At 48.1% G+C, this 21664-nt stretch overlaps 1 protein-coding gene across 1 annotated transcript; it reads left to right on the top strand.

Annotated features, from left to right (window-relative positions):
• Positions 1-2486: 2486 nt before the first annotated feature.
• Positions 2487-21349, top strand: LOC121726099 (fibroin heavy chain-like). The gene is made up of 4 exons (XM_042113328.1): positions 2487-2528; positions 3128-19060; positions 19388-20591; positions 21213-21349. The coding sequence occupies exons 1-4, from the start codon at positions 2487-2489 to the stop codon at positions 21347-21349; spliced, it is 17316 nt and encodes a 5771-aa protein (XP_041969262.1).
• Positions 21350-21664: the final 315 nt, after the last annotated feature.

The raw sequence follows: 21664 nt of genomic DNA, 5'->3' as shown, positions 1-21664 counted from the left end.
TTATATTGTTCTTTCGTGCGTAGCCACCTGGAGTATGGGTCTCAAGTCTGGAATCCCCAATATGAAATTTATCGATCACGTATTGAGGGTGTTCAAAGAAAATTTTTGAGATATCTTGATTATAAGGCACAGCAATGTTCAGATAGCTACTTCCAACGCTGTAGAAGGTATCATTTTTTGCCACTCAAACTCAGGCGCCAAATCAGTGACATATGTTTCTTAGTTAACATCGCAAATGGTTCCATCGACTGCCCTGAATTACTCTCAAAAATAAATTTACGAACCAACCGACAAGGATTTCGTCACCGGCCTCTACTTGATGTACCTTCTGCAACAACTAATAATAGAAATAATGCATTTTTCTTACGAAGCACTTATGCTTTTAATAAAGTATCGCAGGACATGGACATTGACCTATTTTGTACTAAATCTAACGTTGTAAAACGACTATTGGCAAATTCATTCTTTGATTAGGATTGTATAATAATTGTGTTTGAGGTACTTTGTATTATTACTTGGTTTTGCTCATAACTCTCATTGTATTATTATTTTTTCTCTTGTATTTAAGTTATTTGTCTTTATCTTTCCAAAATTAGTTAATATAAGTATATTTAAGATTAATATAGTTTGACACATTTGTGCTGATTTGTATAATGATTATCTTTTTACATACATGTGGAGGCTTGTCATTAGCTATTTAGTTATCTAAATTATTGTACTAGCTATTTAAGTTATTTGTCTGTAAGCCTTCTGAATATAAAATAAAATAAAATAATAAAATAAAATATTATGTGTCTATCTATATTTACATTGTATAATTTTTAGTTACAGCATTGTAAATTTTATTTTAAAAGATTATTTTTTTCTCACTTTTTTTTGGTAAAAAGTGGGCCCCGTGCGAGTTTCTTACGCCGGTTCTTCTCGTCGGCTTAGTTCCCGAACCGGTGGTAGGCACCATGTATTCTGAAAATATATTTTATTTAAGATTTGTTCAGAAATAAAGCAATTTAAATATAAACCTTCCTCTAGTTTTAGAGTCACTCTATATTATAGTACTTATATTATATTAGCTATTAAATAAATAAATAATAAAAATTCGGACGCCCCGCCCCGCTCATACATTTTGACACGTCAGAAATTCTTTTAGTATGATGGGTCTACAACAAAATGTATGAACAGAGTGCGTTCCGCCGGGCGTCCGAATTTTGCTGATCAAAAATTTCGGATAATGTGCGGCCGGGCTTAAGTTGATAAATATAAAGGTAAATGATTTTTATTTTAGTTTTATGTTAATGTAAAATATCGATAAGCATATCGATAAATTTGATTCAAGCACTAGCGTATATGTAAAAAAATTTGATGAAATATTTTTCTTCAAAATTTGTGTAATATAAGTACAATAGTACATTTAGTTACGCAAAATATTAAAGTAAAAGGGAGGATTCACAATATTTTATTTGAAATAGAGAACTGAAGACAGAATATAGCAAAAATAAACACATCATAGCAATTAGGACATGAAGATTAATTACCTGTGAAATGTATATTTTTCAGGATTATTCTTATGATTTACACTGCTAGCACTTACAGCACAAGTCATCATTTTTAAATATAATAATATTTATTAAAAATAACAAACAAATTAAACAATATATTGGAAATACCGAAAGGGCATAAAAACGACTGACGACTTTTGACGACCTGTCAAATAAAAGTGGTTACAATTTTCATTAGACTGCCTCTCTCTTTTCATCTTGTTATAATTCCATAAAGGATTTTCTTCTCTCTCGCACTCTTTGTTGGTCTTTAGCATTATAGGTTTATGGTATATTACATAGACTTAATATATAATATAAGTTTATGTGTCAACCGACTTCAACCATAAATAAAAGAGTATAATTTGTATGTATAGGCTTGTCACTCAAAAATCTGTCATTTTTCCTAGTAGTAGTGTCGTAGTGTGTGTAACGTTTTATTTGTTAAAAATATATATGATAAAAGCATAATTTTAAAATAATATTAGCTCGATGTGCGAAATTTCATGCACCTACGTTTCCCCATTTTTCGTAAAAAGGGTTACAAAGTTTTTCTCTCACGTATTAATATATAGATTATAGCGTTTCAAAAGCCCTACAATAGGTTTGCCAGAAGTAAAATCCCATACAAGTATATCACATACTGTATTTATTTGTAGAGTGATGATGTTATATTATGTTTAATTTATAGTACAAAATAATAGCTGGCAAATTTATTTGTCGCAAATTTTAACAATAGGTACTCATTAATTTGTACCTATTGTTCAAATTAATCCGTACCACCTGTGGGTTTTTAATAACAGTTTTAAATAATATAATCGATAATTATGTCAATATTGGAATAACGTCCAAACAAATTTTCTTCTTTATGACGTAAATTCTTATTCAATGTTTTAGTATAAAAGGCTGAAAATTTTAGTGATAATCATCAGTGTGGTTCCCACTCTCAAAATGAGAGTAACAACCTTCGTGATCTTGTGCTGTGCACTCCAAGTAAGTCTTATTATTAATAACTTTAATTAATGTTTATTATCAATCATTAAATAAAAATAAAATAAAAATTAAAGCCAGTAACCAAAGATAAAGTACTAAAAGTACCTACTATGAACACGTTTGCGTTACAATTTTTTAGCATTTTTGCAATTATAATATATTTACTTACAAGCTTAAAAGTATACAGCTTTTAAAAGGGCTTTACCTATGTAAAATGTAATTATACTTATAAACCTTCCTCTTTAATCACTGTTATTAAAGAAAACCGCATCAAAATCCGTTGCGTAGTTTTAAAGATTAACGGCCGTTCCCAATATTTGATCTATCTCTGGTTTTGCCCTACTAGAGATAGTAATACCTCACAATTGACATAAAATATATGTCTCTAATGTCTAATGTGAGCTATTCCTATCTCTAGTAGGGCAAAACCAGAGATAGATCAAATATTGGGAACCGCCGTAAAGGGAACAAAGGAAGGATATGTAGTGATGATGTAGTGATTTATAATAATGATCAGAGTGGTGAAAACTTTAAGATGCTTAAATCTTTAGTATTAAAAAATAAAACTAAATTAACATTTTTTTCAATTTGATTTCCAGTATGCATCTTCCAATTATATAAATAAAAATGATATCAATGATGACAAATTACTACGAATACTAGAAAACAATAATAATAAAACAAGCTCTGAGATAAGCGACGAAGAGGGCAATATATATAAAACATTATCGAACTTTGAAATAATCGACGACGATGCAAACTTTGATGAAAATAAAGAGGCAAACGTAGAAGTTTTAAAGCTTATAGTTGAAACAGACAGTTCAGGACGCAAAAGGATAATAAAAGAAAAAGAACAAATACAGAGAGTATCCGGTGGCAGTAACCAAGTCATCGTAAACCAAGGTAGCGCTCCATCTAGCTCTAGGGCCAGCTCAGCCAGTGTCTCAAGCACTTCTGGACAAAATCTTGGGGTAGGGTATGGTGGATTAGGAGGATTGGGCGCGTCTGCGTCATCTGGCTCAAATGTGGCTGTTCTCGGTGGCTTCAACCAATTGGGTCCTTTCGGCTCCTCGCAACAATCTGGCTTGGGTGGATTACTCAACGGCAGTAACCGCGATAACGGAAATACAGTAGTGGTAAACGAGAGCGGACCATCTTCGAGCTCTAGTTCCGCAAGTTCATCAAGCTCATCTGGACTCGGATCTAACGATGCACAAGGGATCGGAGCACTTTTGAATGGTCTTAATGCAGAACTCCAAAGCGCGAACATCGCTGCTAACAATGCACGGGATTCCGCAGCTACCGCTGCAGCTGCTGCTGCTGCATCTGCATCTGGACGCAATAATGTAGCCGGCAATACAGTGATTCTTAACGACGAATCTGGCTCGAGCTCCAGCTCGTCGGCCTCTGCGGGATCAGGTGGTTACGGAAAAGCCTTAGGTGGCCTCGGATTGGGCGCTGCATCTGGTGCTTCAGCCTCTGCTTCATCTAATGCTGCTGGCTCAGGTGGAAATATTTATAAAAATGGTTTAGGCAACTCTCTGCTAAACGGTTTGGGTGCCTTGGGTGGATTAGGAAGCTTGGGCGCATCTGCTTCATCTGGCTCGAATGCCGGTGTTCTCGGTGGCTTCAACCAACTGGGTTCCATCGGTTCCTCGCAACAATCTGGCTTGGGTGGATTACTCAACGGCAGCAACCGCAACAACGAGAATACAGTAGTGGTAAACGAGAGCGGACCTTCATCAAGCTCTAGTTCCGCAAGTTCATCAGGCTCATCTGGACTCGGATCTAACGATGCACAAGAGATCGGAGTACTTTTGAATGGTCTTAATGCAGAACTCCAAAGCGCGAACATCGCTGCTAACAATGCACGCATTGCCGCTGCTACTGCTCAGGCTGCTGCTGCTGCATCTGCATCTGGAGTCAATAACGGAGCTAGCAATACAGTAGTTCTTAACGAAGGTGGATCATCATCGAGCTCTAGTTCCTCGAGTTCATCTGGACCCGGATCAAACGATGCTCTTCAAGCACAAGAGATCGAAGCACTTTTGAATGGTCTTAATGCAGAACTTCAAAGCGCAAACATCGCTGCTAATAATGCACGGGATGCCGCGGCTACCGCTGCAGCTGCTGCTGCTGCATCTGCACCTGGACGTAAAAACGGAGCCGGCAATACAGTGATTCTTAACGACGGATCTGGCTCGAGCTCCAGCTCGTCGGCCTCTGCGGGATCAGGTGGTTACGGACAAGGCTTAGGTGGCTTCGGATTGGGCGCTGCGTCTGGTGCTTCAGCCTCTGCTTCATCTAATGCTGCCAGCTCAGGTGGAAATGTTTATAAAAATGGTTTTGGCAACTCTCTGCAAAACGGTTTTGGCGCCTTGGGTGGATCAGGAAGATTGGGCGCATCCGCTTCATCTGGCTCGAATGCCGGTGTTCTCGGTGGCCTCAACCAACTCGGTCCCTTCGGCTCCTCGCAACAATCTGGCTTGGGCGGATTACTCAACGGCAGCAATCGCAACAACGGAAATACAGTAGTGGTAAACGAGAGCGGACCATCTTCGAGCTCTAGTTCGGCAAGTTCATCAGGCTCTTCTGGACTCGGATCTAACGATGCACAAGAGATCGGAGCACTTTTGAATGGCCTTAATGCAGAACTCCAAAGCGTGAACATCGCTGCTAACAATGCACGCGCTGCCGCTGCTACCGCTCAGGCTGCTGCTGCTGCATCTGCATCTGGACTCAATAACGGAGCTGGCAATACAGTAGTTCTTAACGAAGGTGGATCATCATCGAGCTCTAGTTCCTCGAGTTCATCTGGACCGGGATCAAACGATGGTCTTCAAGCACAAGAGATCGAAGCACTTTTGAATGGTCTTAATGCAGAACTTCAAAGCGCAAACATCGCTGCTAATAATGCACGGGATGCCGCGGCTACCGCTGCAGCTGCTGCTGCTGCATCTGCAACTGGACGCAAAAACGGAGCCGGCAATACAGTGATTCTTAACGACGGATCTGGCTCGAGCTCCAGCTCGTCGGCCTCTGCGGGATCAGGTGGTTACGGACAAGGCTTAGGTGGCCTCGGATTGGGCGCTGCGTCTGATGCTTCAGCCTCTGCTTCATCTAATGCTGCCAGCTCAGGTGGAAATGTTTATAAAAATGGTTTTGGCAACTCTCTGCAAAACGGTTTTGGCGCCTTGGGTGGATCAGGAAGATTGGGCGCATCCGCTTCATCTGGCTCGAATGCCGGTGTTCTCGGTGGCCTCAACCAACTCGGTCCCTTCGGCTCCTCGCAACAATCTGGCTTGGGCGGATTACTCAACGGCAGCAACCGCAACAACGGAAATACAGTAGTGGTAAACGAGAGCGGACCATCTTCGAGCTCTAGTTCGGCAAGTTCATCAGGCTCTTCTGGACTCGGATCTAACGATGCACAAGAGATCGGAGCACTTTTGAATGGCCTTAATGCAGAACTCCAAAGCGTGAACATCGCTGCTAACAATGCACGCGCTGCCGCTGCTACCGCTCAGGCTGCTGCTGCTGCATCTGCATCTGGACTCAATAACGGAGCTGGCAATACAGTAGTTCTTAACGAAGGTGGATCATCATCGAGCTCTAGTTCCTCGAGTTCATCTGGACCCGGATCAAACGATGGTCTTCAAGCACAAGAGATCGAAGCACTTTTGAATGGTCTTAATGCAGAACTTCAAAGCGCAAACATCGCTGCTAATAATGCACGGGATGCCGCGGCTACCGCTGCAGCTGCTGCTGCTGCATCTGCAACTGGACGCAAAAACGGAGCCGGCAATACAGTGATTCTTAACGACGGATCTGGCTCGAGCTCCAGCTCGTCGGCCTCTGCGGGATCAGGTGGTTACGGACAAGGCTTAGGTGGCCTCGGATTGGGCGCTGCGTCTGATGCTTCAGCCTCTGCTTCATCTAATGCTGCCAGCTCAGGTGGAAATGTTTATAAAAATGGTTTTGGCAACTCTCTGCAAAACGGTTTTGGCGCCTTGGGTGGATCAGGAAGATTGGGCGCATCCGCTTCATCTGGCTCGAATGCCGGTGTTCTCGGTGGCCTCAACCAACTCGGTCCCTTCGGCTCCTCGCAACAATCAAGCTTGGGCGGATTACTCAACGGCAGCAACCGCAACAACGGAAATACAGTAGTGGTAAACGAGAGCGGACCATCTTCGAGCTCTAGTTCCGCAAGTTCATCAGGCTCTTCTGGACTCGGATCTAACGATGCACAAGAGATCGGAGCACTTTTGAATGGCCTCAATGCTGAACTCCAAAGCGCGAATATCGCTGCTAACAATGCACGCGCTGCTGCTGCTACCGCTCAGGCTGCTGCTGCTGCATCTGCATCTGGACTCAATAACGGAGCCGGCAATACAGTAGTTCTTAACGAAGGTGGACAAGGATCTACCTTGTCGCCCTCTGCCGGACCAAATGGTTACGGACAAGGCTTAGGAGCCGGTTTAGGTGGCCTCGGATTGGGCGCTACATCTGGTGCTTCAGCCTCTGCTTTGTCTAACGCTGGCGGCTCAGGTGGAAACATTTATGGAAATGGTTTAGGAAACTCTCTACAAAGCGGTTTGGGCGCCTTGGGTGGCGTAGGAGGATTGGAATCCGGTGCCTATGGCAATTCCGGCGCTGCTTCGGCTGCATCGTCGTCATCCTCAACTGGATCTGGTCTTAATAGCGGCTACAGCGGCATCGGTGGAAACCAAGTCATCTTAAACCAAGTTGGATCTCCTTCTAGCTCTAGCACCAACTCAGCCAGTACGTCAAGCGCTTCTGGACAGAATCTTGGTGGTCAATATGGTGTATTAAGAGGATTGGGCACGTCTGCTTCATCTGGCTCGAATGCGGGTGTTAATAATGCACGGGATGCCGCGGCTACCGCTGCAGCTGCTGCTGCTGCATCTGCACCTGGACGTAAAAACGGAGCCGAAAATACAGTGATTCTTAACGACGGATCTGGCTCGAGCTCCAGCTCGTCGGCTTCTGCGGGATCAGGTAGTTACGGACAAGGCTTAGGTGGCATCGGATTGGGCGCTGCATCTGGTGCTTTAGCCTCTGCTTCATCTAATGCTGCCGGCTCAGGTGGAAATGTTTATAAAAATCGTTTTGGCAACTCTCTGCAAAACGGTTTGGGCGCCTTGGGTGGATCAGGAAGATTGGGCGCATCTGCTTCATCTGGCTCGAATGCCGGTGTTCTCGGTGGCCTCAACCAACTCGGTCCCTTCGGCTCCTCGCAACAATCTGGCTTGGGCGGATTACTCAACGGCAGCAACCGCAACAACGGAAATACAGTAGTGGTAAACGAGAGTGGACCATCTTCGAGCTCTAGTTCGGCAAGTTCATCAGGCTCTTCTGGACTCGGATCTAACAATGCACAAGAGATCGGAGCACTTTTGAATGGCCTTAATGCAGAACTCCAAAGCGTGAACATCGCTGCTAACAATGCACGCGCTGCCGCTGCTACCGCTCAGGCTGCTGCTGCTGCATCTGCATCTGGACTCAATAACGGAGCTGGCAATACAGTAGTTCTTAACGAAGGTGGATCATCATCGAGCTCTAGTTCCTCGAGTTCATCTGGACCCGGATCAAACGATGGTCTTCAAGCACAAGAGATCGAAGCACTTTTGAATGGTCTTAATGCAGAACTTCAAAGCGCAAACATCGCTGCTAATAATGCACGGGATGCCGTGGCTACCGCTCAGGCTGCTGCTGCAGCATCTGCATCTGGACTCAATAACGGAGCTGGCAATACAGTTGTTCTTAACGAAGGTGGATCATCATCGAGCTCTAGTTCCTCGAGTTCATCTGGACCCGGATCAAACGATGGTCTTCAAGCACAAGAGATCGAAGCACTTTTGAATGGTCTTAATGCAGAACTTCAAAGCGCAAACATCGCTGCTAATAATGCACGGGATGCCGCGGCTACCGCTGCAGCTGCTGCTGCTGCATCTGCAACTGGACGCAAAAACGGAGCCGGCAATACAGTGATTCTTAACGACGGATCTGGCTCGAGCTCCAGCTCGTCGGCCTCTGCGGGATCAGGTGGTTACGGACAAGGCTTAGGTGGCCTCGGATTGGGCGCTGCGTCTGATGCTTCAGCCTCTGCTTCATCTAATGCTGCCAGCTCAGGTGGAAATGTTTATAAAAATGGTTTTGGCAACTCTCTGCAAAACGGTTTTGGCGCCTTGGGTGGATCAGGAAGATTGGGCGCATCCGCTTCATCTGGCTCGAATGCCGGTGTTCTCGGTGGCCTCAACCAACTCGGTCCCTTTGGCTCCTCGCAACAATCAAGCTTGGGCGGATTACTCAACGGCAGCAACCGCAACAACGGAAATACAGTAGTGGTAAACGAGAGCGGACCATCTTCGAGCTCTAGTGCCGCAAGTTCATCAGGCTCTTCTGGACTCGGATCTAACGATGCACAAGAGATCGGAGCACTTTTGAATGGCCTCAATGCTGAACTACAAAGCGCGAATATCGCTGCTAACAATGCACGCGCTGCCGCTGCTACCGCTCAGGCTGCTGCTGCTGCATCTGCATCTGGACTCAAGAACGGAGCCGGCAATACAGTAGTTCTTAACGAAGGTGGACAAGGATCTACCTTGTCGCCCTCTGCCGGACCAAATGGTTACGGACAAGGCTTAGGAGCCGGTTTAGGTGGCCTCGGATTGGGCGCTACATCTGGTGCTTCAGCCTCTGCTTTGTCTAATGCTGGCGGCTCAGGTGGAAACATTTATGGAAATGGTTTAGGAAACTCTCTACAAAGCGGTTTGGGCGCCTTGGGTGGCGTAGGAGGATTGGAATCCGGTGCCTATGGCAATTCCGGCGCTGCTTCGGCTGCATCGTCGTCATCCTCAACTGGATCTGGTCTTAATAGCGGCTACAGCGGCATCGGTGGAAACCAAGTCATCTTAAACCAAGTTGGATCTCCTTCTAGCTCTAGCACCAACTCAGCCAGTACGTCAAGCGCTTCTGGACAGAATCTTGGTGGTCAATATGGTGTATTAAGAGGATTGGGCGCGTCTGCTTCATCTGGCTCGAATGCGGGTGTTAATAATGCACGGGATGCCGCGGCTACCGCTGCAGCTGCTGCTGCTGCATCTGCACCTGGACGTAAAAACGGAGCCGACAATACAGTGATTCTTAACGACGGATCTGGCTCGAGCTCCAGCTCGTCGGCCTCTGCGGGATCAGGTAGTTACGGACAAGGCTTAGGTGGCATCGGATTGGGCGCTGCATCTGGTGCTTTAGCCTCTGCTTCATCTAATGCTGCCGGCTCAGGTGGAAATGTTTATAAAAATGGTTTTGGCAACTCTCTGCAAAACGGTTTGGGCGCCTTGGGTGGATCAGGAAGATTGGGCGCATCTGCTTCATCTGGCTCGAATGCCGGTGTTCTCGGTGGCCTCAACCAACTCGGTCCCTTCGGCTCCTCGCAACAATCTGGCTTGGGCGGATTACTCAACGGCAGCAACCGCAACAACGGAAATACAGTAGTGGTAAACGAGAGTGGACCATCTTCGAGCTCTAGTTCGGCAAGTTCATCAGGCTCTTCTGGACTCGGATCTAACAATGCACAAGAGATCGGAGCACTTTTGAATGGCCTTAATGCAGAACTCCAAAGCGTGAACATCGCTGCTAACAATGCACGCGCTGCCGCTGCTACCGCTCAGGCTGCTGCTGCTGCATCTGCATCTGGACTCAATAACGGAGCTGGCAATACAGTAGTTCTTAACGAAGGTGGATCATCATCGAGCTCTAGTTCCTCGAGTTCATCTGGACCCGGATCAAACGATGGTCTTCAAGCACAAGAGATCGAAGCACTTTTGAATGGTCTTAATGCAGAACTTCAAAGCGCAAACATCGCTGCTAATAATGCACGGGATGCCGTGGCTACCGCTCAGGCTGCTGCTGCAGCATCTGCATCTGGACTCAATAACGGAGCTGGCAATACAGTTGTTCTTAACGAAGGTGGATCATCATCGAGCTCTAGTTCCTCGAGTTCATCTGGACCCGGATCAAACGATGGTCTTCAAGCACAAGAGATCGAAGCACTTTTGAATGGTCTTAATGCAGAACTTCAAAGCGCAAACATCGCTGCTAATAATGCACGGGATGCCGCGGCTACCGCTGCAGCTGCTGCTGCTGCATCTGCAACTGGACGCAAAAACGGAGCCGGCAATACAGTGATTCTTAACGACGGATCTGGCTCGAGCTCCAGCTCGTCGGCCTCTGCGGGATCAGGTGGTTACGGACAAGGCTTAGGTGGCCTCGGATTGGGCGCTGCGTCTGATGCTTCAGCCTCTGCTTCATCTAATGCTGCCAGCTCAGGTGGAAATGTTTATAAAAATGGTTTTGGCAACTCTCTGCAAAACGGTTTTGGCGCCTTGGGTGGATCAGGAAGATTGGGCGTATCCGCTTCATCTGGCTCGAATGCCGGTGTTCTCGGTGGCCTCAACCAACTCGGTCCCTTCGGCTCCTCGCAACAATCAAGCTTGGGCGGATTACTCAACGGCAGCAACCGCAACAACGGAAATACAGTAGTGGTAAACGAGAGCGGACCATCTTCGAGCTCTAGTGCCGCAAGTTCATCAGGCTCTTCTGGACTCGGATCTAACGATGCACAAGAGATCGGAGCACTTTTGAATGGCCTCAATGCTGAACTACAAAGCGCGAATATCGCTGCTAACAATGCACGCGCTGCCGCTGCTACCGCTCAGGCTGCTGCTGCTGCATCTGCATCTGGACTCAATAACGGAGCCGGCAATACAGTAGTTCTTAACGAAGGTGGACAAGGATCTACCTTGTCGCCCTCTGCCGGACCAAATGGTTACGGACAAGGCTTAGGAGCCGGTTTAGGTGGCCTCGGATTGGGCGCTGCATCTGGTGCTTTAGCCTCTGCTTCATCTAATGCTGCCGGCTCAGGTGGAAATGTTTATAAAAATGGTTTTGGCAACTCTCTGCAAAACGGTTTGGGTGCCTTGGGTGGATCAGGAAGATTGGGCGCATCTGCTTCATCTGGCTCGAATGCCGGTTTTCTCGGTGGCCTCAACCAACTCGGTCCCTTCGGCTCCTCGCAACAATCTGGCTTGGGCGGATTACTCAACGGCAGCAACCGCAACAACGGAAATACAGTAGTGGTAAACGAGAGTGGACCATCTTCGAGCTCTAGTTCGGCAAGTTCATCAGGCTCTTCTGGACTCGGATCTAACAATGCACAAGAGATCGGAGCACTTTTGAATGGCCTTAATGCAGAACTCCAAAGCGTGAACATCGCTGCTAACAATGCACGCGCTGCCGCTGCTACCGCTCAGGCTGCTGCTGCTGCATCTGCATCTGGACTCAATAACGGAGCTGGCAATACAGTAGTTCTTAACGAAGGTGGATCATCATCGAGCTCTAGTTCTTCGAGTTCATCTGGACCCGGATCAAACGATGGTCTTCAAGCACAAGAGATCGAAGCACTTTTGAATGGTCTTAATGCAGAACTTCAAAGCGCAAACATCGCTGCTAATAATGCACGGGATGCCGCGGCTACCGCTGCAGCTGCTGCTGCTGCATCTGCAACTGGACGCAAAAACGGAGCCGGCAATACAGTGATTCTTAACGACGGATCTGGCTCGAGCTCCAGCTCGTCGGCCTCTGCGGGATCAGGTGGTTACGGACAAGGCTTAGGTGGCCTCGGATTGGGCGCTGCGTCTGATGCTTCAGCCTCTGCTTCATCTAATTCTGCCAGCTCAGGTGGAAATGTTTATAAAAATGGTTTTGGCAACTCTCTGCAAAACGGTTTTGGCGCCTTGGGTGGATCAGGAAGATTGGGCGCATCCGCTTCATCTGGCTCGAATGCCGGTGTTCTCGGTGGCCTCAACCAACTCGGTCCCTTCGGCTCCTCGCAACAATCAAGCTTGGGCGGATTACTCAACGGCAGCAACCGCAACAACGGAAATACAGTAGTGGTAAACGAGAGTGGACCATCTTCGAGCTCTAGTTCGGCAAGTTCATCAGGCTCTTCTGGACTCGGATCTAACAATGCACAAGAGATCGGAGCACTTTTGAATGGCCTTAATGCAGAACTCCAAAGCGTGAACATCGCTGCTAACAATGCACGCGCTGCCGCTGCTACCGCTCAGGCTGCTGCTGCTGCATCTGCATCTGGACTCAATAACGGAGCTGGCAATACAGTAGTTCTTAACGAAGGTGGATCATCATCGAGCTCTAGTTCTTCGAGTTCATCTGGACCCGGATCAAACGATGGTCTTCAAGCACAAGAGATCGAAGCACTTTTGAATGGTCTTAATGCAGAACTTCAAAGCGCAAACATCGCTGCTAATAATGCACGGGATGCCGCGGCTACCGCTGCAGCTGCTGCTGCTGCATCTGCAACTGGACGCAAAAACGGAGCCGGCAATACAGTGATTCTTAACGACGGATCTGGCTCGAGCTCCAGCTCGTCGGCCTCTGCGGGATCAGGTGGTTACGGACAAGGCTTAGGTGGCCTCGGATTGGGCGCTGCGTCTGATGCTTCAGCCTCTGCTTCATCTAATTCTGCCAGCTCAGGTGGAAATGTTTATAAAAATGGTTTTGGCAACTCTCTGCAAAACGGTTTTGGCGCCTTGGGTGGATCAGGAAGATTGGGCGCATCCGCTTCATCTGGCTCGAATGCCGGTGTTCTCGGTGGCCTCAACCAACTCGGTCCCTTCGGCTCCTCGCAACAATCAAGCTTGGGCGGATTACTCAACGGCAGCAACCGCAACAACGGAAATACAGTAGTGGTAAACGAGAGTGGACCATCTTCGAGCTCTAGTTCGGCAAGTTCATCAGGCTCTTCTGGACTCGGATCTAACAATGCACAAGAGATCGGAGCACTTTTGAATGGCCTTAATGCAGAACTCCAAAGCGTGAACATCGCTGCTAACAATGCACGCGCTGCCGCTGCTACCGCTCAGGCTGCTGCTGCTGCATCTGCATCTGGACTCAATAACGGAGCTGGCAATACAGTAGTTCTTAACGAAGGTGGATCATCATCGAGCTCTAGTTCCTCGAGTTCATCTGGACCCGGATCAAACGATGGTCTTCAAGCACAAGAGATCGAAGCACTTTTGAATGGTCTTAATGCAGAACTTCAAAGCGCAAACATCGCTGCTAATAATGCACGGGATGCCGCGGCTACCGCTGCAGCTGCTGCTGCTGCATCTGCAACTGGACGCAAAAACGGAGCCGGCAATACAGTGATTCTTAACGACGGATCTGGCTCGAGCTCCAGCTCGTCGGCCTCTGCGGGATCAGGTGGTTACGGACAAGGCTTAGGTGGCCTCGGATTGGGCGCTGCGTCTGATGCTTCAGCCTCTGCTTCATCTAATGCTGCCAGCTCAGGTGGAAATGTTTATAAAAATGGTTTTGGCAACTCTCTGCAAAACGGTTTTGGCGCCTTGGGTGGATCAGGAAGATTGGGCGCATCCGCTTCATCTGGCTCGAATGCCGGTGTTCTCGGTGGCCTCAACCAACTCGGTCCCTTCGGCTCCACGCAACAATCAAGCTTGGGCGGATTACTCAACGGCAGCAACCGCAACAACGGAAATACAGTAGTGGTAAACGAGAGCGGACCATCTTCGAGCTCTAGTGCCGCAAGTTCATCAGGCTCTTCTGGACTCGGATCTAACGATGCACAAGAGATCGGAGCACTTTTGAATGGCCTCAATGCTGAACTACAAAGCGCGAATATCGCTGCTAACAATGCACGCGCTGCCGCTGCTACCGCTCAGGCTGCTGCTGCTGCATCTGCATCTGGACTCAATAACGGAGCCGGCAATACAGTAGTTCTTAACGAAGGTGGACAAGGATCTACCTTGTCGCCCTCTGCCGGACGAAATGGTTACGGACAAGGCTTAGGAGCCGGTTTAGGTGGCCTCGGATTGGGCGCTGCATCTGGTGCTTTAGCCTCTGCTTCATCTACTGCTGCCGGCTCAGGTGGAAATGTTTATAAAAATGGTTTTGGCAACTCTCTGCAAAACGGTTTGGGCGCCTTGGGTGGATCAGGAAGATTGGGCGCATCTGCTTCATCTGGCTCGAATGCCGGTTTTCTCGGTGGCCTCAACCAACTCGGTCCCTTCGGCTCCTCGCAACAATCTGGCTTGGGCGGATTACTCAACGGCAGCAACCGCAACAACGGAAATACAGTAGTGGTAAACGAGAGTGGACCATCTTCGAGCTCTAGTTCGGCAAGTTCATCAGGCTCTTCTGGACTCGGATCTAACGATGCACAAGAGATCGGAGCACTTTTGAATGGCCTTAATGCAGAACTCCAAAGCGTGAACATCGCTGCTAACAATGCACGCGCTGCCGCTGCTACCACTCAGGCTGCTGCTGCTGCATCTGCATCTGGACTCAATAACGGAGCTGGCAATACAGTAGTTCTTAACGAAGGTGGATCATCATCGAGCTCTAGTTCCTCGAGTTCATCTGGACCCGGATCAAACGATGGTCTTCAAGCACAAGAGATCGAAGCACTTTTGAATGGTCTTAATGCAGAACTTCAAAGCGCAAACATCGCTGCTAATAATGCACGGGATGCCGCGGCTACCGCTGCAGCTGCTGCTGCTGCATCTGCAACTGGACGCAAAAACGGAGCCGGCAATACAGTGATTCTTAACGACGGATCTGGCTCGAGCTCCAGCTCGTCGGCCTCTGCGGGATCAGGTGGTTACGGACAAGGCTTAGGTGGCCTCGGATTGGGCGCTGCGTCTGATGCTTCAGCCTCTGCTTCATCTAATGCTGCCAGCTCAGGTGGAAATGTTTATAAAAATGGTTTTGGCAACTCTCTGCAAAACGGTTTTGGCGCCTTGGGTGGATCAGGAAGATTGGGCGCATCCGCTTCATCTGGCTCGAATGCCGGTGTTCTCGGTGGCCTCAACCAACTCGGTCCCTTCGGCTCCTCGCAACAATCAAGCTTGGGTGGATTACTCAACGGCAGCAACCGCAACAACGGAAATACAGTAGTGGTAAACGAGAGTGGACCATCTTCGAGCTCTAGTTCGGCAAGTTCATCAGGCTCTTCTGGACTCGGATCTAACAATGCACAAGAGATCGGAGCACTTTTGAATGGCCTTAATGCAGAACTCCAAAGCGTGAACATCGCTGCTAACAATGCACGCGCTGCCGCTGCTACCGCTCAGGCTGCTGCTGCTGCATCTGCATCTGGACTCAATAACGGAGCTGGCAATACAGTAGTTCTTAACGAAGGTGGATCATCATCGAGCTCTAGTTCCTCGAGTTCATCTGGACCCGGATCAAACGATGGTCTTCAAGCACAAGAGATCGAAGCACTTTTGAATGGTCTTAATGCAGAACTTCAAAGCGCAAATATCGCTGCTAATAATGCACGGGATGCCGCGGCTACCGCTGCAGCTGCTGCTGCTGCATCTGCAACTGGACGCAAAAACGGAGCCGGCAATACAGTGATTCTTAACGACGGATCTGGCTCGAGCTCCAGCTCGTCGGCCTCTGCGGGATCAGGTAGTTACGGACAAGGCTTAGGTGGCATCGGATTGGGTGCTGCATCTGGTGCTTTAGCCTCTGCTTCATCTAATGCTGCCGGCTCAGGTGGAAATGTTTATAAAAATGGTTTTGGCAACTCTCTGCAAAACGGTTTTGGCGCCTCGGGTGGATCAGGAAGATTGGGCGCATCCGCTTCATCTGGCTCGAATGCCGGTGTTCTCGGTGGCCTCAACCAACTCGGTCCCTTCGGCTCCTCGCAACAATCAAGCTTGGGCGGATTACTCAACGGCAGCAACCGCAACAACGGAAATACAGTAGTGGTAAACGAGAGCGGACCATCTTCGAGCTCTAGTTCCGCAAGTTCATCAGGCTCTTCTGGACTCGGATCTAACGATGCACAAGAGATCGGAGCACTTTTGAATGGCCTCAATGCTGAACTCCAAAGCGCGAATATCGCTGCTAACAATGCACGCGCTGCTGCTGCTACCGCTCAGGCTGCTGCTGCTGCATCTGCATCTGGACTCAATAACGGAGCCGGCAATACAGTAGTTCTTAACGAAGGTGGACAAGGATCTACCTTGTCGCCCTCTGCCGGACGAAATGGTTACGGACAAGGCTTAGGAGCCGGTTTAGGTGGCCTCGGATTGGGCGCTACATCTGGTGCTTCAGCCTCTGCTTTGTCTAATGCTGGCGGCTCAGGTGGAAACATTTATGGAAATGGTTTAGGAAACTCTCTACAAAGCGGTTTGGGCGCCTTGGGTGGCTTAGGAGGATTGGAATCCGGTGCCTATGGCAATTCCGGCGCTGCTTCGGCTGCATCGTCGTCATCCTCAACTGGATCTGGTCTTAATAGCGGCTACAGCGGCATCGGTGGAAACCAAGTCATCTTAAACCAAGTTGGATCTCCTTCTAGCTCTAGCACCAACTCAGCCAGTACGTCAAGCGCTTCTGGACAGAATCTTGGTGGTCAATATGGTGTATTAAGAGGATTGGGCGCGTCTGCTTCATCTGGCTCGAATGCGGGTGTTTATAATGCACGGGATGCCGCGGCTACCGCTGCAGCTGCTGCTGCTGCATCTGCACCTGGACGTAAAAACGGAGCCGACAATACAGTGATTCTTAACGACGGATCTGGCTCGAGCTCCAGCTCGTCGGCCTCTGCGGGATCAGGTAGTTACGGACAAGGCTTAGGTGGCATCGGATTGGGCGCTGCATCTGGTGCTTTAGCCTCTGCTTCATCTAATGCTGCCGGCTCAGGTGGAAATGTTTATAAAAATGGTTTTGGCAACTCTCTGCAAAACGGTTTGGGCGCCTTGGGTGGATCAGGAAGATTGGGCGCATCTGCTTCATCTGGCTCGAATGCCGGTGTTCTCGGTGGCCTCAACCAACTCGGTCCCTTTGGCTCCTCGCAACAATCTGGCTTGGGCGGATTACTCAACGGCAGCAACCGCAACAACGGAAATACAGTAGTGGTAAACGAGAGTGGACCATCTTCGAGCTCTAGTTCGGCAAGTTCATCAGGCTCTTCTGGACTCGGATCTAACAATGCACAAGAGATCGGAGCACTTTTGAATGGCCTTAATGCAGAACTCCAAAGCGTGAACATCGCTGCTAACAATGCACGCGCTGCCGCTGCTACCGCTCAGGCTGCTGCTGCTGCATCTGCATCTGGACTCAATAACGGAGCTGGCAATACAGTAGTTCTTAACGAAGGTGGATCATCATCGAGCTCTAGTTCCTCGAGTTCATCTGGACCCGGATCAAACGATGGTCTTCAAACACAAGAGATCGAAGCACTTTTGAATGGTCTTAATGCAGAACTTCAAAGCGCAAACATCGCTGCTAATAATGCACGGGATGCCGCGGCTACCGCTCAGGCTGCTGCTGCTGCATCTGCATCTGGACTCAATAACGGAGCTGGCAATACAGTAGTTCTTAACGAAGGTGGATCATCATCGAGCTCTAGTTCCTCGAGTTCATCTGGACCCGGATCAAACGATGGTCTTCAAGCACAAGAGATCGAAGCACTTTTGAATGGTCTTAATGCAGAACTTCAAAGCGCAAACATCGCTGCTAATAATGCACGGGATGCCGCGGCTACCGCTGCAGCTGCTGCTGCTGCATCTGCAACTGGACGCAAAAACGGAGCCGGCAATACAGTGATTCTTAACGACGGATCTGGCTCGAGCTCCAGCTCGTCGGCCTCTGCGGGATCAGGTGGTTATGGACAAGGCTTAGGTGGCCTCGGATTGGGCGCTGCGTCTGATGCTTCAGCCTCTGCTTCATCTAATGCTGCCAGCTCAGGTGGAAATGTTTATAAAAATGGTTTTGGCAACTCTCTGCAAAACGGTTTTGGCGCCTTGGGTGGATCAGGAAGATTGGGCGCATCCGCTTCATCTGGCTCGAATGCCGGTGTTCTCGGTGGCCTCAACCAACTCGGTCCCTTCGGCTCCTCGCAACAATCTGGCTTGGGCGGATTACTCAACGGCAGCAACCGCAACAACGGAAATACAGTAGTGGTAAACGAGAGTGGACCATCTTCGAGCTCTAGTTCGGCAAGTTCATCAGGCTCTTCTGGACTCGGATCTAACAATGCACAAGAGATCGGAGCACTTTTGAATGGCCTTAATGCAGAACTCCAAAGCGTGAACATCGCTGCTAACAATGCACGCGCTGCCGCTGCTACCGCTCAGGCTGCTGCTGCTGCATCTGCATCTGGACTCAATAACGGAGCTGGCAATACAGTAGTTCTTAACGAAGGTGGATCATCATCGAGCTCTAGTTCCTCGAGTTCATCTGGACCCGGATCAAACGATGGTCTTCAAGCACAAGAGATCGAAGCACTTTTGAATGGTCTTAATGCAGAACTTCAAAGCGCAAACATCGCTGCTAATAATGCACGGGATGCCGCGGCTACCGCTGCAGCTGCTGCTGCTGCATCTGCACCTGGACGCAAAAACGGAGCCGGCAATACAGTGATTCTTAACGACGGATCTGGCTCGAGCTCCAGCTCGTCGGCCTCTGCGGGATCAGGTGGTTACGAACAAGGCTTAGGTGGCCTCGGATTGGGCGCTGCGTCTGGTGCTTTAGCCTCTGCTTCATCTAATGCTGCCAGCTCAGTTGGAAATGTTTATAAAAATGGTTTTGGCAACTCTCTGCAAAACGGTTTTGGCGCCTTGGGTGGATCAGGAAGATTGGGCGCATCCGCTTCATCTGGCTCGAATGCCGGTGTTCTCGGTGGCCTTAACCAACTCGGTCCCTTCGGCTCCTCGCAACAATCAAGCTTGGCCGGATTACTCAACGGCAGCAACCGCAACAACGGAAATACAGTAGTGGTAAACGAGAGTGGACCATCTTCGAGCTCTAGTTCCGCAAGTTCATCAGGCTCATCTGGACTCGGATCTAACGATGCACAAGAGATCGGAGCACTTTTGAATGGTCTTAATGCAGAACTCCAAAGCGCGAACATTGCTGCTAACAATGCACGCGCTGCCGCTGCTACTGCTCAGGCTGCTGCTGCTGCATCTGCATCTGGACTCAATAACGGAGCTGGCAATACAGTAGTTCTTAACGAAGGTGGATCATCATCGAGCTCTAGTTCCTCGAGTTCATCTGGACCCGGATCAAACGATGCTCTTCAAGCACAAGAGATCGAAGCACTTTTGAATGGTCTTAATGCAGAACTTCAAAGCGCAAACATCGCTGCTAATAATGCACGGGATGCCGCGGCTACCGCTGCAGCTGCTGCTGCTGCATCTGTACCTGGACGCAAAAACGGAGCCGGCAATACAGTGATTCTTAACGACGGATCTGGCTCGAGCTCCAGCTCGTCGGCCTCTTCGGGATCAGGTGGTTACGGACAAGGCTTAGGTGGCATCGGATTGGGCGCTACATCTGGTGCTTCATCCTCTGCTTCATCTAATGCTGGCGGCTCAGGTGGAAATGTTTATAGAAATGGTTTTGGCAACTCACTGCAAAACGGTTTGGGCGCCTTGAGTGGATCAGGAAGATTGGGCGCATCTGCTTCATCTGGCTCGAATGCCGGTGTTCTCAGTGGCCTCAACCAACTCGCTCCCTTCGGCTCCTCGCAACAATCTGGCTTGGGCGGATTACTCAACGGCAGCAACCGCAAAAACGGAAATACAGTAGTGGTAAATGAGAGCGGACCATCTTCGAGCTCTAGTTCCGCAAGTTCATCAGGCTCTTCTGGACTCGGCTCTTACGACGCACAAGAGATCGGAGCACTTTTGAATGGCCTTAATGCAGAACTCCAAAGCGCGAACATTGCTGCTAACAATGCACGCGCTGCCGCTGCTACTGCTCAGGCTGCTGCTGCTGCATCTGCATCTGGACTCAATAACGGAGCTGACAATACAGTAGTTCTTAACGGAGGTGGACAAGGATCTGGCTCGAGCTTATTGGACTCTGCGGTATCAGGTGGTCCGAGACGAGGGGTAGGAGCCGGATTAGGTGAACTAGGGAATGTAGCATCTAGTGCTTCTGCTAATACAGGATCAAGCAGACTAGATCCTCAAATTGTTATTATAAGTGAGGATCAATCACCTTCCTCGATTTCGATAAGCTCGTCATCTTCTCAACAAAGAGGAAGAGCTCGTCCAATTTGTCGACTTCGCCGTGCTCAATATATTGTTAGAGTAGGACGAAGAGGTCAGCTCTGTCAAAATTGTTGAATGTTTAACTTTTCTCAGATTAATTGTTATTTTATGGATACATCTTTTTGTCTTAATAAATAGAGTTTGAGCAATCCATATAGTTTTTTTTATTTTATGCTAGCTGTTGCCCGCAACTTTGTCCTCGTGAATGTATGTATGTATGATGAGGTCACCAGCCCCCCCCCCCCCCCTCAGAAGGTATTAATACATTCAGTTAAAATCGTGATTAACATCAGGTAAGTCACAGGTTGTGAGAGCATTTTATAAGACGTCTGTGTAGTGTGTGTGTGTGTGTGTGTGTGTGTGTGTGTGTGTGTGTGTGTGTTTGTGTTTGTATGTGTAATATAATATATTATTATTAAGTGTGTGAATTAAGTTACCACTTACCACCCTACACTCCAGCCCTACGACTATTGTTTTGGGATCAGTTGAAAAACTGCTGGGGTGCACATGACATAAGGCAATTAGACAAAGTGAATGTTGGGCAATTTGTTAGATAATATGGTTGTCTCGTTGTTGATGTACAAGAAGTTTATCAAATGCTACTTCAACCTAGCCCTACGACAGCTGAAGTCTTGGGATCAGTTATACTACTGCAAGGATAGCAGAAATTGTAGTTTAAGTACCAAATAATAGTCCTACTCAGTACTTACCAAGAGATTCTCAGTGTCATCATAGCTTAACGATTTAGCCACTTTAATAATATATATTTTTAACGTTGTCGCAAGATAAAGGATATATTATATTATATTTCTTATTTGCTACATTATATAGTTTTCTATCTATATAAGAGGAAAATCTTCGTGCAAAGTATGTGTTAGTTGATGGGACATTACAAACTTGATAATGGCTTCTTTCAGAAAGTACAGGATTATGCTGGTCATAGGGAGTATTCTTATGCGTACACGTGATTGAGTAGAGCACAAAGAGTTGCCAAACTGTAAGGGC

The sequence above is a fragment of the Aricia agestis genome, chromosome 4 (genome assembly GCF_905147365.1).
Source record: "Aricia agestis chromosome 4, ilAriAges1.1, whole genome shotgun sequence".
Taxonomy (NCBI): domain Eukaryota; kingdom Metazoa; phylum Arthropoda; class Insecta; order Lepidoptera; family Lycaenidae; genus Aricia; species Aricia agestis.
The sequence above is the reverse complement of the archived record's forward strand: the minus strand, read 5'-3'. Positions and strand labels throughout refer to the sequence as shown.